The 14,806-nt window shown below is 40.9% G+C and overlaps 1 protein-coding gene across 2 annotated transcripts in view; it reads right to left on the bottom strand.

Moving 5' to 3' along the window:
- PLA2G4C (phospholipase A2 group IVC) overlaps positions 1-13,560 on the bottom strand; it is a 57,370-nt gene extending 43,810 nt beyond the window's left edge. Inside the window, exons 1-2 of one of the 2 annotated variants that reach the window (XM_033923600.1) lie at positions 13,423-13,560; positions 739-783 (exon numbers count right to left, since the gene is read on the bottom strand). In XM_033923600.1, the coding sequence (XP_033779491.1) occupies positions 739-753 (15 nt within the window). In that variant the 5' untranslated portion in view covers positions 754-783; positions 13,423-13,560. Of the gene's footprint in view, positions 1-738; positions 784-5,711; positions 5,732-13,422 lie in introns of those variants that run through there. The other variant, XM_033923601.1, reaches the window with a different exon arrangement.
- Positions 13,561-14,806: the final 1,246 nt, after the last annotated feature.

The raw sequence follows: 14,806 nt of genomic DNA, 5'->3' as shown, positions 1-14,806 counted from the left end.
GCAGTAAGCATAGGTTAATGCTTACCACAGCTTGGTAAAAGGCCCCTAAATATATTTATGCCACAGATTTCAAATTCTAGACAATGGAATCAATATATGATGCTTTACCCTAGCAGTAAATCTCTAAAATCTGACAGGATAAATATATATTAACAAAATCTCAATAACATCAAACAAATGCTTAAATGTTACTCCATAAAAACTGGCTTTCCACAGTAGAATCAGTCAAAAGGATTATGTAAAATAAATATTCATTATATCCATCCGACATAGCACTGTGTTTCAGCATAAAAACACCTGCTCCAGGGGTCACACATACTGAGCGGAAACATAATGAATAAAGTCAATATCACTCATGAAAGAGAGCCTTTGTGGATCAATAGTAGTTGTAACACACTTGAAATATGAAGGAAAAAAGTGAAGATTTTCCCCGTCCCCATGGGAACTCATCCCATCCCGTCTTTTTTTCTGTCCCTACCCCGTTCCTGCAAGCTCCATCCTTATCTGCACAAGCCTCACGCACGTTAAAATCATAAGTGTTCGAGGCTTGTGCAGTTAAGGCAGAATTTACAGGAATGGAGCAGAGACAGGGACAGCGGCAAAACACAAGGGGGCGGCACAGGGAAACTGAGTTCCTGCGGCATGGGGAAAAATCTGTCCCCGTGTCATTCTCTAATCAAATTTATGCTGAGAAATAATAAATCAAATCAGATTTATGTTCTAAGGAGTAATAAATACCAGGAGAGATGTCATTTTGCTTCTGGTTCTTCTGTGTTACAGGATCTGTCCAAAGAAATGGAAATTAAACTGTTAAAGTGCTCCCAAATAAAAACAGGAAACTAAAAACGCCATTTTTTCTTCTTGTTTTATCCTTCCCTTCCTCCCTTTCATTTATTCAATGTAATTAAAAAAAGCTTTCTCTTCCCCTTTCTTTCCTTTTGTCCCATACCCATTATAATTAAGTCTTTGTTTTCATCTCAATCCCCCTATTTTTATTTAGACTTTTTTTTTTGTTATACATAACTTTAATATTTTAAATAATTTTTTTTTACTTTTTATTATTGTAAACGGACCAGATACTTGTGATAGTCGGTATATCAAAATATTAATAAACTTGAAACTTGAATTACGTCCTTCACAAGAACGGTTATTAGTCGTTCCCTCTTTTTGAAAATACTTCCTTGACTTTCAAAGAAATTCTTAATTCTCTATCATGGCTCCCACTTTCTGGAACTCTCTGCCTCTTTATCTTCGCTTAGAAAAATCATTCGTGACCTTTAAAGGCATACTATTTTTCCTTGGCTTTCTGTTCTTAATCTCCTTACTTTGTAAATGTAGCAGGCAACATTTCCATACACTGGCATTCCTGAAAATTTTTCATTTCACTTAGGGGTCCTTTTACTAGGGCGCTATCCATAGAAACATAGAAATAGACGGCAGATAAGGGCCATGGCCCATCTAGTCTGCCCACCCTAATGTCCCTCCCCTACCTTTGCCCTGTGAATAGATCCCATGTGCCGATCCCATTTGGCCTTAAAATCAGGCACGCTGCTGGCCTCAATCACCTGTAGTGGAAGACTATTCCAGCGATCAACCACCCTTTCAGTGAAAAAGAATTTCCTGGTGTCACCTCGTAGTTTCCCGCCCCTGATTTTCCACGGATGCCCTCTTGTTGTCGTGGGACCCTTGAAAAAGAAGATATCTTCCTCCGCCTCGATGCGGCCCATAAGATACTTGATATCCGATTTATTTATTTATTTTTAATTTCTTTATTCATTTTAAAAGCCATAAGTAAGTGCAAAATAAAATACAATCATATAATTCTATAAAAGCACTTAAATCCAATTACAATTATAATCTATGACAAAGAGATTATCACCCCCCTCCCATAATCTTCTATATATATAAAATCGGAGGTATGTATGTGTGTATGTATGTATGTGTGTGTGTATGTGCCGCGATCACGCATAAACGTCTTGCCCGATTTGAACGAAACTTGGTATGCAGATCCCTCACTACCTGGGATGATATGTTCTGGGGGTCTCGCGGCCCACCTGCACACGTGGGCGGAGCTACAAACATAAAATCAGATTTCACCCATTCATGTCAATGGCAAAAATGTAAAAAGCTGCCAACGCAAAAACGGCTTGCCCGATTTGAACGAAACTTGGTATGCTGATCCCTCACTACATGGGGTGATATGTTCTGGGGGTCTCGCGGCCCACCTGCACATGTGGGCGGAGCTACAAACAGAAAATCTGATTTCACCCATTCATGTCAATGGAAAAAATGTAAAAAGCTGCCAACGCAAAAACGGCTTGCCCGATTTGAACGAAACTTGCAACACATCTTCCTTTTCAGTTTAAGAGCTTGCAAATTCCAGTGAGACTTGCATTCTCTATCACAATCAACAAATCACAGGGACAGACTATTACATACTGTGGAGTGGATTTAAGATCCCCCTGTTTTTCCCATGGACAACTCTATGTTGCTTGCTCAAGGGTGGGTTCACCCAAGAATTTATATGTTCTTGCTCCGGGAGGTGAAACTAAAAATGTTGTTTATAATCAAGTTTTGTGTTAGTTGTATTGTATTCATTTTGTCAAATATTTCACATTATAATTTGAATATTGTACTTTTTATAAAGCTGTAAAAAAATAATTTCATTCACCACTATAAAGTATCTTTATTTGAATCCATTTACAGTGTTATTGCTATAATTAAATACCCGTGCAACGCCGGGGCATCAGCTAGTTATATCTAAGAACTACACTCAACTTGAGAATTGAAAAATACATTCCAACCCGCCTTCCCACCCACCCACCCTTGACGTGTATGACTCTTTGCAAAATTTTGTCAATGGCCCCCCAAATCTTCAGAAACTTCTTATAATGTCCCTGATGTATGGCCATATTACGTTCCATCTTAAAAACATGACAGAGAGACTCCCACCCAAAGGTATAGTTCAGTCTACCCCCAGTTTTTCCAATTCCTTAGAATAAGCTGAATGGCAACCCCTGTCATAATAAATAGAAGTTTATTATTGTGAGATGATATTTGGCTTTTAGCTCTCATCAAAGTGCCAAATAGCACAGTGTCATATGTAAGTGCCAGTGGATTTTCCATTGCTTTGTTTATCTGATCCCAAATGGATCTCCAAAATTGAAGTATCAAGGGACAATAAAATAATAAATGATCTAATGTCCCAGGTTCAAGGTGACAGTGCCAACACCTATTAGTCTAGCCGATTTACTGTGCGCTAAATATTAGCACATGGTAAACGCTGACACGTTCGTTATATTCTATGGACGCATTACCTTTTAGAACGCATTAAAAGGGCTAGCACGCCTTAGTAAAACAGGGGGTTAGTATGGACAGAAAGAGCTCAATTTTTTTCCACATCGTTCATTCCTTCCCTCTCCCCAAAATGTTTTTTTTTTTTTTTTTTTTTTTCATTATCTACCAATTCCTTCCTTTCCTGATGGTTATCTTCCTGTTATCTTACTTTCATATGAAGACGGTTAGGGCTCTTCAGCTTGGAAAAGAGACGGCTGAGGGGAGATACGATTGAAGTCTACAAAATCCTGAGTGTTGTAGAACGGGTACAAGTGGATCGATTTTTCACTGTCAAAAATGATAAAGACTAAGGGGACACTCGATGAAATTATAGAGAAATACTTTTAAAACCAATAGGAGAAATTTTTTTTTTCACTCAGAGAATAGTTAAGCTCTGGAATGCGTTGCTGGAGGATGTGGTAAGAGCAGATAGCGTAGCTGGCATTAAGAAAGGTTTGGACAAGTTCCTGGAGGAAAAGTCCATAGTCTGTTATTGAGAAGCCACTGCTTGCCCTGGATCGGTAGCCTGGAATGTTGCTACTCTTTGGGATTCCGGAATCTTGTTACTCTTTGGGATTCTGGAATCATGCTATTCTTCTGGCATTAAGAAAGGTTTGGACAAGTTCCTGGAGGAAAAGTCCATAGTCTGTTATTGAGAAAGACATAGATGAAGCCACTGCTTGCCCTGGATCGGTAGCATGGAATGTTGCTACTCTTTGGGATTCTGGAATCATGCTACTCTTTGGGATTCTGTATGGAATGTTGCTACTCCTTGGGTTTTGGCCAGGTACTAGGGACCTGGATTGGCCACCGTGAGAACCGGCTACTGGGCTTGATGGACCATTGGTCTGACCCAGTAAGGCTATTCTTATGTTCTTATGTTTCTCCAAATTTCACGTTTTACCTATTTTTTTTCCCTACCCATTTTATTTTTTATTCTTGTTTTTTCAAATTCATTTTTAAAAACTCTTTTTACATTTTATTGTAAGCCGCTTAGATTTACCTTGGTTTCATATCTGCGGTATATTAAATACATTGAACCTGAACTAGACATCAAACATTGCTTTTATTTTCCATTTGCTCCAATAATAGGTGTCATTGCTTATCACTTGAATATTTTATATGTATGAAATGTACTAACACTAGCACACTGTAGCTCCCAAGTGTTAGTTCAACAAAAGGCATCATCTTAGGGCTCCTTTTACAAAGGTGCGTTAGAGTTTTTAGTGCATGCACAAGATTAGCGCACGTGGCATTTTAACGCGTGCTAAAACCGATAGTGCGCCTTTGTAAAAGTTTTCTATCTTAATTATGTTTTCTTTCTACTTATTATATATAGGAAATGTGATAATGTGTTCCTTTTACTATGTCAACAACACTGGCTTCCAATTTAGTGTTGATTCAAGTACCAAATGCCTTTACTCACTTTTAAGGCTCTGTCTACACACTGGTTGTCCACCACATTTTGCTGTCATTCTGGTCCCAGATCTTCTAGCATGTTACCTTCATTCTTCGTCTGAACTTCTCCTTACTTTACCAACCCCTGTCTAGAGCAGGGGTAGGCAATGCCGGTCCTCGAGAGCCAGAGGCAGGTCAGGTTTTCAGGATCTCCACCATGACTATGTATGAGATGGATTTGCATGCACTGCCTTCTTGAGATGCAACTCTATCTCATGCATATTTATTGTGGATATCCTGAAAACCTGACCTGGCTCCGGCTCTCGAGGACCGGAATTGCCTACCCCTGGTCTAGAGCAAAGCGTGACTCCTCTAGGCTTACAGATATATATATATATATTTAATCTAGAACCTACATTATGGAATTCCATAACTTTAGACCTTAGAGCAGAACTTTCTACTGCAAAATTCAAGGTAGGCTTATAGATTTAGGCCCTCTTTTACAAAGGCGCTAAACGTTTTAGCGCACACTAAATCAACACATGTGCTAACCACTAATGCGTCCATAGGATAACATGCACGCGTTAGCGTTTAGCGTGTGTTTAGCGCGCGCTAAAGAGTTTGGCGCACCTTTGTAAAAGAGGGGGTTATTGTTTGACAATTGCATTTAATGGAGGAAGCCTTTGCAGCTTCTGGGTCTGAGGGCAATAGCATTGACGGCCATGTCTCTTTCTTTCATATTTTTATTCTATTTTCTCAGATATATTTTCTGTTTCTATTACCATTTCATCTGTCCTAATTCATAGATGGAGTTCCTTTCTGTAAACTGCTTTATACCGTCAACCCTCATAGGTGCTACAGTAGATGCCAAATAAAGATAAAGATGAACTATTAAGCACGACAACCATGTTAATTAAATTTTTAAAAATTTTTAAAAATGAGAATATTTTTCTGAAGCATAGAGAATTGTTGCTTACCTCTGACTCGAAAGGAATAAAACATCTGAAGATGAAGGGATCCAGCCCCAAGCTTTTATAGGTTTGGGACTTTTTTGGCTGAATGCCATTTCAAATATGTATTGGTAATGATGTTCTTCATTTCTTCTGCCAACTCCCTCCTCTTGTTCTTACCAAGAATACCCCTCCCTTCCCAGCAATGTCTCTCATCCCCTCTAAACCACAATATTTCTACCTCGTCCTCACCCATCTCTACTGATTAAGCCCACAAACAATTGAAAAAAAAAAATTGTGACTCGACTTTTCTTATGTTAAAACAAATGAACTGTAAAAGCTTTAGTTAATAATGCGATATACGACTTTCTGAATAATAACACAGCAAACCTGTTGTTGAAACTGAACCAATTCCAACAAAAACAACTCATGAAAAAAAGGATGAATTACTCTTGGCTGTATTAAAGGGTTTCTATCTTATCTTTGTGGTCTTCATTGATTCATAGGAGTGTAACTATTATTGATGTTCTCTTACGCCTCCACAGTTGGCATCATTATTGTTGCTGTTATTCGAATCTCGCTGCGTCTGGGTAGGTAGAGCTGACATTTCAGCCATCATGCCGTGGCTTTCTTCATACATAAGAACATAAGCAGTACCTCTGCTGGGTCAGACCAGAGGTCCATCATGCCCAGCAGTCCGCTCACGCGGCGGCCCATAAGGTCCAGGACCTGTATAGTAATCCTCTATCCCCTTTTCCTTCAGGAAATTTTCTAATCCTTTCTTGAACCCCAATACCATACTCTGTCCTATCACACCCTCTGGAAGGTGTCCACCACCCTCTGGGTAAATAAGAACTTCCTAGCATTGGTTCTGAATCTGTCCCCTCTTAACTTTTCCGAATGCCCTCTCGTTCTTGTAGTTTTCGAAAGTTTGACGAATCTGTCCCTCTCCACTTTCTCTACGCCCTTCGTGATCTTGTAAGTCTCTATCATGTCCCCTTTAAGTATCCGCTTTTCTAGGGAAAAGAGCCCCAGTTTCTCTAATCTTTCAGCATATGAAAGGTTTTTCATACCTTTTATCAAATGTGTCGCTCTTTTCTGAACCCTCTCGAGTATCGCAATATCCTTCTTAAGGTACGGCAACCAATATTGGACGCAATACTCCAGATGCGGGCGCACCATCGCCCGATACAACAGCAGGATAACTTCTTTTGTTCTGTAATACCTTTCTTGATAGTACCTAGCATTCTATTCGCCTTCTTAGAGGCCGCTGCGCACTTTGCCGACAGCTTCATTGTCTTGTCCACTATTACCCCCAAGTCCTTTTCTTGGGTACTTTCACCCATTACCTGCCCTCCCATTGTATAGCTGTACCTCGGGTTTCTGTTTCCTACATGCAAGACTTTACATTTCTCTACATTAAACTTAATCTGCCATCTTGTCGCCCACTCTCCTAGTTTGTTCAGGTCCCTTTGTAAATCTTTGCAGTCCTCTTTAGTCCCAACTCCACTAAATAGTTTGGTGTCATCTGCAAATTTTATTATTTCGCACTTTGTCCCTGTTTCTGGATCATAAATACATTGAACAGCAGCAGTCCGAGTACCGACCCCTGTGGAACACCACTCGTGACCCTCCTCCTGAAGAAAGCAATGGCATGATGGCTGAAACATCAGTTCTACCTACCCAGATGCAGCGAGACCCAGCCAACAGCACCTGATCCACGTATTTAGGCCTGGTTTTCATTGGCCTAAATGGGTACATCTAAATGTGCTTCCCTATTCTTCAGGATTTGGAGGTTCCCAGAGTAGATTTAAGTTGGAACAAATTTACTGCTATTGATTGGCAAACCTTGAGTAAGTTCCATAAACTGCAGACTTGATACCTGTACTCCAAATGTTATGAAAGCTTCTCCGGTCAATTTTAAGACCAAATTGTTAATCTGGGTTAATTCTTTACTATCTAATGGGAAGTTTCCAGAAAAACTGGGTCAAATCATGATTACACCAATTATAAAAAATACCAAAGAATCAGCTAATATTGCATCTAACTTTAGACCCATTGCTAGTATTCCGCTGGCTACTAAGTTACTGGAAGGGTTGGTTAACGCTGAACTAGTTACATACCTAGACAAGTTTAGCATCTTGCATGATAATCAATCTGGTTTTCGGTCAGGCTTTAGTCCTGAAACAATTATGGCCTCTTTGTTAGATTATCTGCACTCATTATTTGGTCAAGGTAGAAGCGCCTTAATTTTGCAGCTAGATCTGAGCAGCGCTTTCAACCTAGTAGACCAGGGGTGTCCAATGTCGGTCCTCGAGGGCCGCAATCCAGTCGGGTTTTCAGGATTTCCCCAATGAATATGCATGAGATCTATTAGCATACAATGAAAGCAGTGCATGCAAATGGACCTCATGTATATTCATTGGGGAAATCCTGAAAATCCGACTGGACTGCGGCCCTCGAGGACCGACATTGGACACCCCTGTAGTAGACCATACTATTCTTTTAGATTGCTTGGAATCCATTGGAGTTGCGGGAAATGTTTTGAATTGGTTTCATGGATTCCTGGGTACAAGATCGTACCAGGTGATTAAGGACGATACTCTGTCCTATCGTTGTGAAAATTCCTGTGGGGTTCCGCAGGGTTCGCCTCTGTTCCCCACCCTGTTTAACATTTACCTTACCTCTCTGGGAAATCTGCTGCAAAGTCTAAAGCTAAAGTTCTACATTTACGCGGATGACATTACTATAGTTATCCTGTTAACCTATCTGTCACCTGAGTTTATAAATTTGTTAGTGACCATTTTAAGTCAGATCGAACTCTGGATAACTGCTTTTAAATTGAAACTAAGGGGTCCTTTTATCAAGCTGCGCATCGGACATTTCATCACACGCTAACCCCCGCGGCCGGCTAAAAAACTAACGCCTGCTCAATGCAGGCATTAGCGGCTAGCGTGGCAGGAGATTTAACGCATGGTATTACGAACGTTAAACCCCCTACCGCGGCTTGATAAAAGGACCTCTAAAAGTGGAAAAAACTAAATTCTTTCTAGCAACTCCCAAAGATAAGATTAAAGAAACAATGATTCATTTGAATGGTTTAGACTACAATATAGAACAATCCATAAAAATACTGGGTGTGACTCTGGACAAACATCTCACACTGGAACAACATACTGATTTATTGCTTAAGAAATGTATTTTGGTGCTTTGGAAGCTTCACACCATTAAGAAATATTTTGATGAAACTTGTTTTCGCTTATTGGTACAGTCCTCAATTTTAAGTATTCTTGATTACTGCAATATTATATATTTAGGTGCCTTTACAAGAAAATTCTTTAAAAAATCGAGGGTGATTCGGAATACCGCTGTTCACCTTATCTTTGGTTTAAAAAAAATGGGAGCATATTACTCCTTTTTATCAGAAACTTCATTGGTTACCGATAGAATCTAGAATTTTGTTTAAATTCTCTCGTATTTGTTATAAATCAGTTTTTGGTATGTCACCTGGGCACCTTGTTCCTCACTTTCCTTTGAATCAGAGTGCATCTGTTTACATATCCCCCTATAAAATCTTACCGTTCCAAGAAGTTCTTTGAGAGAACTCTCTCATTTCAGACTGCTAAATTGAATACATGGCTTTGGAAAAATTTTGTTAGAGGCTTCTTCCTATCTTGATTTCAGAAAATTGTTAAAGACACGACTATTCGATAAGTTGGTATCTTAATGCATTTTGTTTTAACTTAATAAGTTTTTGACTTATTTTAACCCGATGTATTTTATCTGCTTGTACTTTTGTCAGCGTTGTATGTTTTAGTTCTATTTTTTTGTGAAACGCCTTGAACTTTCCTGGTATGGCGGTATACAAGAATAAATTATTATTATTATTATTATATGGCCACTAAGCATGATTCTATATATGGCAAGTGAATTTTATAGAATCACGCTAAGCACTGTTCTGGTTAGTGCCAATTTTTGGTACTATATATAGAATTTGGGGGCTAGCAAAACCCATTCCCAGGGCACCCAGGAAATAGGGCATTTTCAGGCATTTCTTTTTCAGGTTGTGAGCTAATTTTCACATTATTGCATGAACCTGGAAAAAAATTGAAGTAAGAGGCGGTAATGGATCCTGCTTTATAGACATATTAACCAGTTAGCTTACACGAATGTCAATACGCTAGCCAAACTATGTGTCTACGGCCATCCTCTGCCTGATACACCCCTCTCTCCAAAAAGAAAATAAACATATAGATAATGTGCACTTAGTATGTAGAAAACAGTTACCACAAAATGCTTTAATGCGTTTTGCAGGAAGCATTTTCATATATGCTAAGCACTTGTTAGGGCTTAATGCCTTTTAATAGACATACCCCATATTGGGTAGTGGTGCCCCTCCCCTGCCCTCTTCCCTGCCCCTCACCTGCCAAGTGTCCCTTGCCTGTACCTTTTTAACTTTGGCGCAAGCAGCCACCAATTTGCTGCCTGTCTCAGCTTCAGCACTCTATCATACATGAAGCGACAAGCCTCTACATTAAATCAGTATACAAACGGCGGAGAAACAACAAACCCCAATGATACTCTGCAGAAATCTCGCACCTCGTCAAGGAGAAGAAAAAAGCATTTATTTTCTACAAACGAACGGAAACTAGGGAAGCTAAACTAGAACATAGGGCGAGGTCTGCAGCGGTAAAAACGGCAGTCAGGGAGGCCAAACTTCGAGTGGAAGAGACTCTGGCAAAGAACATGAAGAAAGGGGACAAATCCTTCTTCAGGTATATTAGTGATAGGAAGAAGAACACAGACGGGATAGTACGCCTTAGAAAACCAGATGGGAACTGCGCAGAATCAGATTCCAATAAAACAGAACTACTGAATGAATACTTCTGCTCGGTCTTCACCTACGAGGCACCGGGCACGGTCCGCAGTTGCGGGCAAGGCCCAGCATGGAAGACCCATTTCAGAATTTCGAGTTCACACCTGGCGACGTCTACTACGAATTGGCAAGACTCAAGGTGAACAAAGCCATGGGACCTACACCCCAGAGTGCTCAGTGAGCTGCGTGATGTCCTGGCAGAACCACTATCAGGACTCTTCAATCTCTCCCTAAGTTCGGGGAGAGTCCCCATAGACTGGAAAACAGCTAACGTTGTTCTACTGCACAAAAAGGGTTGCAGGGCAGAGGCTGCAAACTACAGACCGGTGAGTCTCACATCAATAGTATGCAAACTCATGGAAACACTAATCAAACGTAAATTAGGCGCAATCTTGGATGAGGAGAATCTATGGGATCCCAGTCAACACGGATTCACCAAGGGTAGGTCCTGCCAATCCAATCTCATCAGCTTCTTTGACTGGGTAACAAAACAGTTAGACTTGGGAGAATCCGTGGACGTCGTATACCTAGACTTCAGCAAAGCTTTCGATAGTGTCCCGCATCGCAGGCTGTTGAGCAAGATGAAGAGAGAAACACTAACTACATGGGTCAAGGACAGGCTGAGTGGCAGACTTCAGAGGGTGGTAGTTAACGGTACCCTCTCTAAAACATTGGAGGTGACCAGTGGAGTACCGCAGGGCTCAGTCTTGGACCCGCTCCTTTTCAACATATTCTTAGGTGACCTAACTCAGGGGCTTCAAGGTAAGGTAACGTTATTCGCTAACGACGCCAAACTATGCAATATAGTGAGAGATAGCAATTCACCCGATAGTATGACACAGGACCTACATTTGTTGGAGCTTTGGTCCTCGACCTGGCAGCTGGGCTTCAATGCTAAGAAAAGCAAGATCATGCACCTCAGCAGCAGAAATCCATGCAGAACTTACACCTTGAATGGTGAGACCTTAGCTAGAACTTCAACAGAACGAGACTTGGGAGTGATCATCAGCGCAGACATGAAAACTGCTGATCATGTGGAGAAGGCTTCATCTAAGGCAAGACAGTTGTTAGGTTGCATCCACAGGAGTTTCGTCAGCCGGAAGCCTCAAGTCATAATGCCATTATACAGAACCATGGTGAGGCCTCATTTGGAATACTGTGTGAAATTCTGGAGGCCACACTACCGAAAAGATGTGCTGAGAGTAGAGTCAGTGCAACGGATGGCCACCAGGATGGTCTCGGGGCTCAAGGATCTATCGTATGAGGAAAGGCTGAAAAATTTGCGGCTGTACTCACTCAAGGAATGTAGGGAGAGAGGAGACATGATCGAGATGTTTAAGTATATTACCGGCCGTATTGAGATGGAAGAAGAGATTCTCATTCTCAAAGGACCCTCAGCCATAAGAGGGCATCCGCTCAAACTCAGGGGCGTGAAATTTCATGGCGACACCAGGAAATATTTCTTCACCGAGAGAATGGTTGATCCTTGGAACGAGCTCCCAGTGCAGGTGATCGAGGCAAACAGCGTGCAAGAATTTAAGAGCAATGGGATGCCCATGTGGGATCCCTTAGAGGGTTAAACCAAGGGGACCTGTCACCAGGAGTGGGATCCCTAGGATAGTAGACTTGGGGGTGGGTCAGTAGAGTGGGCAGACCTGAAGGGCTATGGCCCTTATCTGCCATCATCTTCTATGTTTCTATGTCCCGGAAATGACATCAGAGAGAGTGCTGAAGCCGACGCAGGAAGCAAGTTGGTGGCTGCTTACACTAAAGTAAAAAAGGTACGGGGAAGGTGAGAGGCACCCACATGGCAGGGGGAGGAGTGGAAAACGGGCGGAGAGGAGGAAGAGTGCCGGCGCCCTAAGCAAGATGGTGCCACTGTTTTCATTATAACTGAAAACCCAAGTTCCCTCTACATTGTGCACTAATCCTCCTGCTTTGTTCCTCTTGTTGGGGGTGGGTACATCCATAGTCAGGTCGTGAGCCCACCATGACAGATAAGGAGAAATACTTGAGTACCTGAATGCAAATCGCAGAGGTTATAAGCGAGGTACAAAAATACTATAAATATAATAAATTCATGAGAGGCAAATAGGTCCCCCAGGATTTCTAAATCTGCTTATCTTTTGCAACTGAAAACACTAGCTCTAATAATAGCAACATGGTTGGAGAACCCCTTCCCCCTCCCCCCACCTTTATTTGGAAAGTTCCCAGAAACCAGCCAAAAATTGTTAGAAATTCTACAAAAACAAAACCTAACATTCTCACTCTCTGATGTTTTTCCAGAAAAAAACAAAAAAGAAAAGCTGACTCTTTGCACATGCATTGAGCAATGTTGCTAAACCAGTCATCCTTGTTTCTGAAATTAATGGCCATGAAACCACAGCATTTGCTCGTATGTGTTTGTTTATTCAGCATTGTTCTATGGAGAATTATATTTGTCTACACGCTTAGACATCTCTAATTCTCCGGTGACAGCAAGGGGATGCCTCGACAAAACTGAGTGATGTCATGCCGTTATGGTGGCTCTCTAGACCAGACCAAGTATTGCCAGCATGCTTACATTTACAGCAAAATGGAAGTCTGAATCATCTATTTGATGTGGCAAGAGATGAATTGATAAACCACTGAGAAAAACTATAGATATATATATGAAAAAAGAACAACTGAAGAAGTCTCAGATTCTGACGGCAGTAGCAAGCCCTCAATCCCCAACAAACTCACCAGAGGTCCCCAAAGCAATATCAAGGCAAGATACCTCAGCATCTTAAAAATCAGATAAAAGGCGTAAGCCATTTGAGCTGCATAATAGCACAGAACAGGTAACTCTGGAGCAATTTGTTAATAGATATCCATAATCACCTTGAGACACTGCTCCGGTCTCCTTCCACTTCCTCAGCAGAGAAGATCCTCCAAATGAAGAAAAAGTAGCAAGCAGAAAAGTGAGAACGTCTAAGGTTTACTCATATTCACTAGATCACGTAAGTAAAACATCTGCCACTGCACATATCTCAGCAGACCACAAGTTCCTCCCAGAAGGACACAGCAAGAATAAACATATGTCTCTTAAAGAGAAAATGCACAGTTCATAAAAGCACACACCTTATCCTATTGACACAGGAGGAAAATTCTACTATATGGGGGGGGGGGGCTAATTTTAGGAAGTGATCCAGCTGTGTTAGTGATACAGAAATTTTAGGAAGTGATCCAGCTGTGTTAGTGATGCAGAAAACAAGGAAATGAGCCCCACGGAGAAACACTAGAGATTGTGCAAGTGGAGTAGGAACTGCACACATCAACCAGGGATAGGTCAAACAAGTAAATCTTTGTTAAGATATTAATATAACAGTCTCTGTCATGTATTCACTGCATGTCATGGACCCAACACAGTCAGTGTTTCAGCTAGAAAGCCTACTTCAGGGGTATAATCGACGTCTCCTGATAGAGGTTACACAACGACTAAAACAGTTAAAGGGATTCCCCCTTTATCCGTGAATTTCATTTGTACATTGTTCTCGATTCATTGACAAAGTTTTTATGAGGCCAAGAGAGCCCCATCTGCTGGATGTCGACTCGATTTATTGTCAAAGTTTCTTTGAGACCAAGAGAGCGCCACCTGCTGGAAGTTGATTATACCCCTGAAGTAGGCTTCCTAGCTGAAACACGGACCATGTCGGGTCCACGACATGCAGTGAATACATGTCAGAGGTTATATTAATATCTTTAAAAAGATTTACTTGTTTGACCTATCCTGGTTGATGTGTACAGTTCAACCCCCACTTGCATGATCCCCAGCTGTATTAGTGCCTTAAGTTATATTTAATATAACTTAAATGCACCATATGAACAAATATCTTTTCCAGTTTAGGAGATCTTTCAAAAATAACTGCTATACTTCTGGCAAAACACACAGTCTACAGAGCCACGTGGTCACGTGATTGGCAAATGATCTGTGGCCACTTACAAGGCGGCCGCCAACATGAGCACCAGTTAGAGAGTCCAGGGGATACTGTATGCCTGGTTCATTAAAAAAATAACAATGGAGAGGAAATATAGATTTGCTAGGTTTTACATCCTTTTACATAGCATAATTAAATAGTACACGAAAACATAAAAAGGGTATATACCTACTGCATAAAGTAGAAATTTAAAAGTTACAGTGTCATAACCAAAATATAGAATACATATGTGTGTATGCACATCTAGCTCTATAAAAAAAAAAAAAGGATAACATAATTCTTGATTT

This window comes from Geotrypetes seraphini, chromosome 16 (assembly GCF_902459505.1).
Source record: "Geotrypetes seraphini chromosome 16, aGeoSer1.1, whole genome shotgun sequence".
NCBI lineage: Eukaryota > Metazoa > Chordata > Amphibia > Gymnophiona > Dermophiidae > Geotrypetes > Geotrypetes seraphini.
This window is presented reverse-complemented; position numbering and strand designations above follow the sequence as displayed.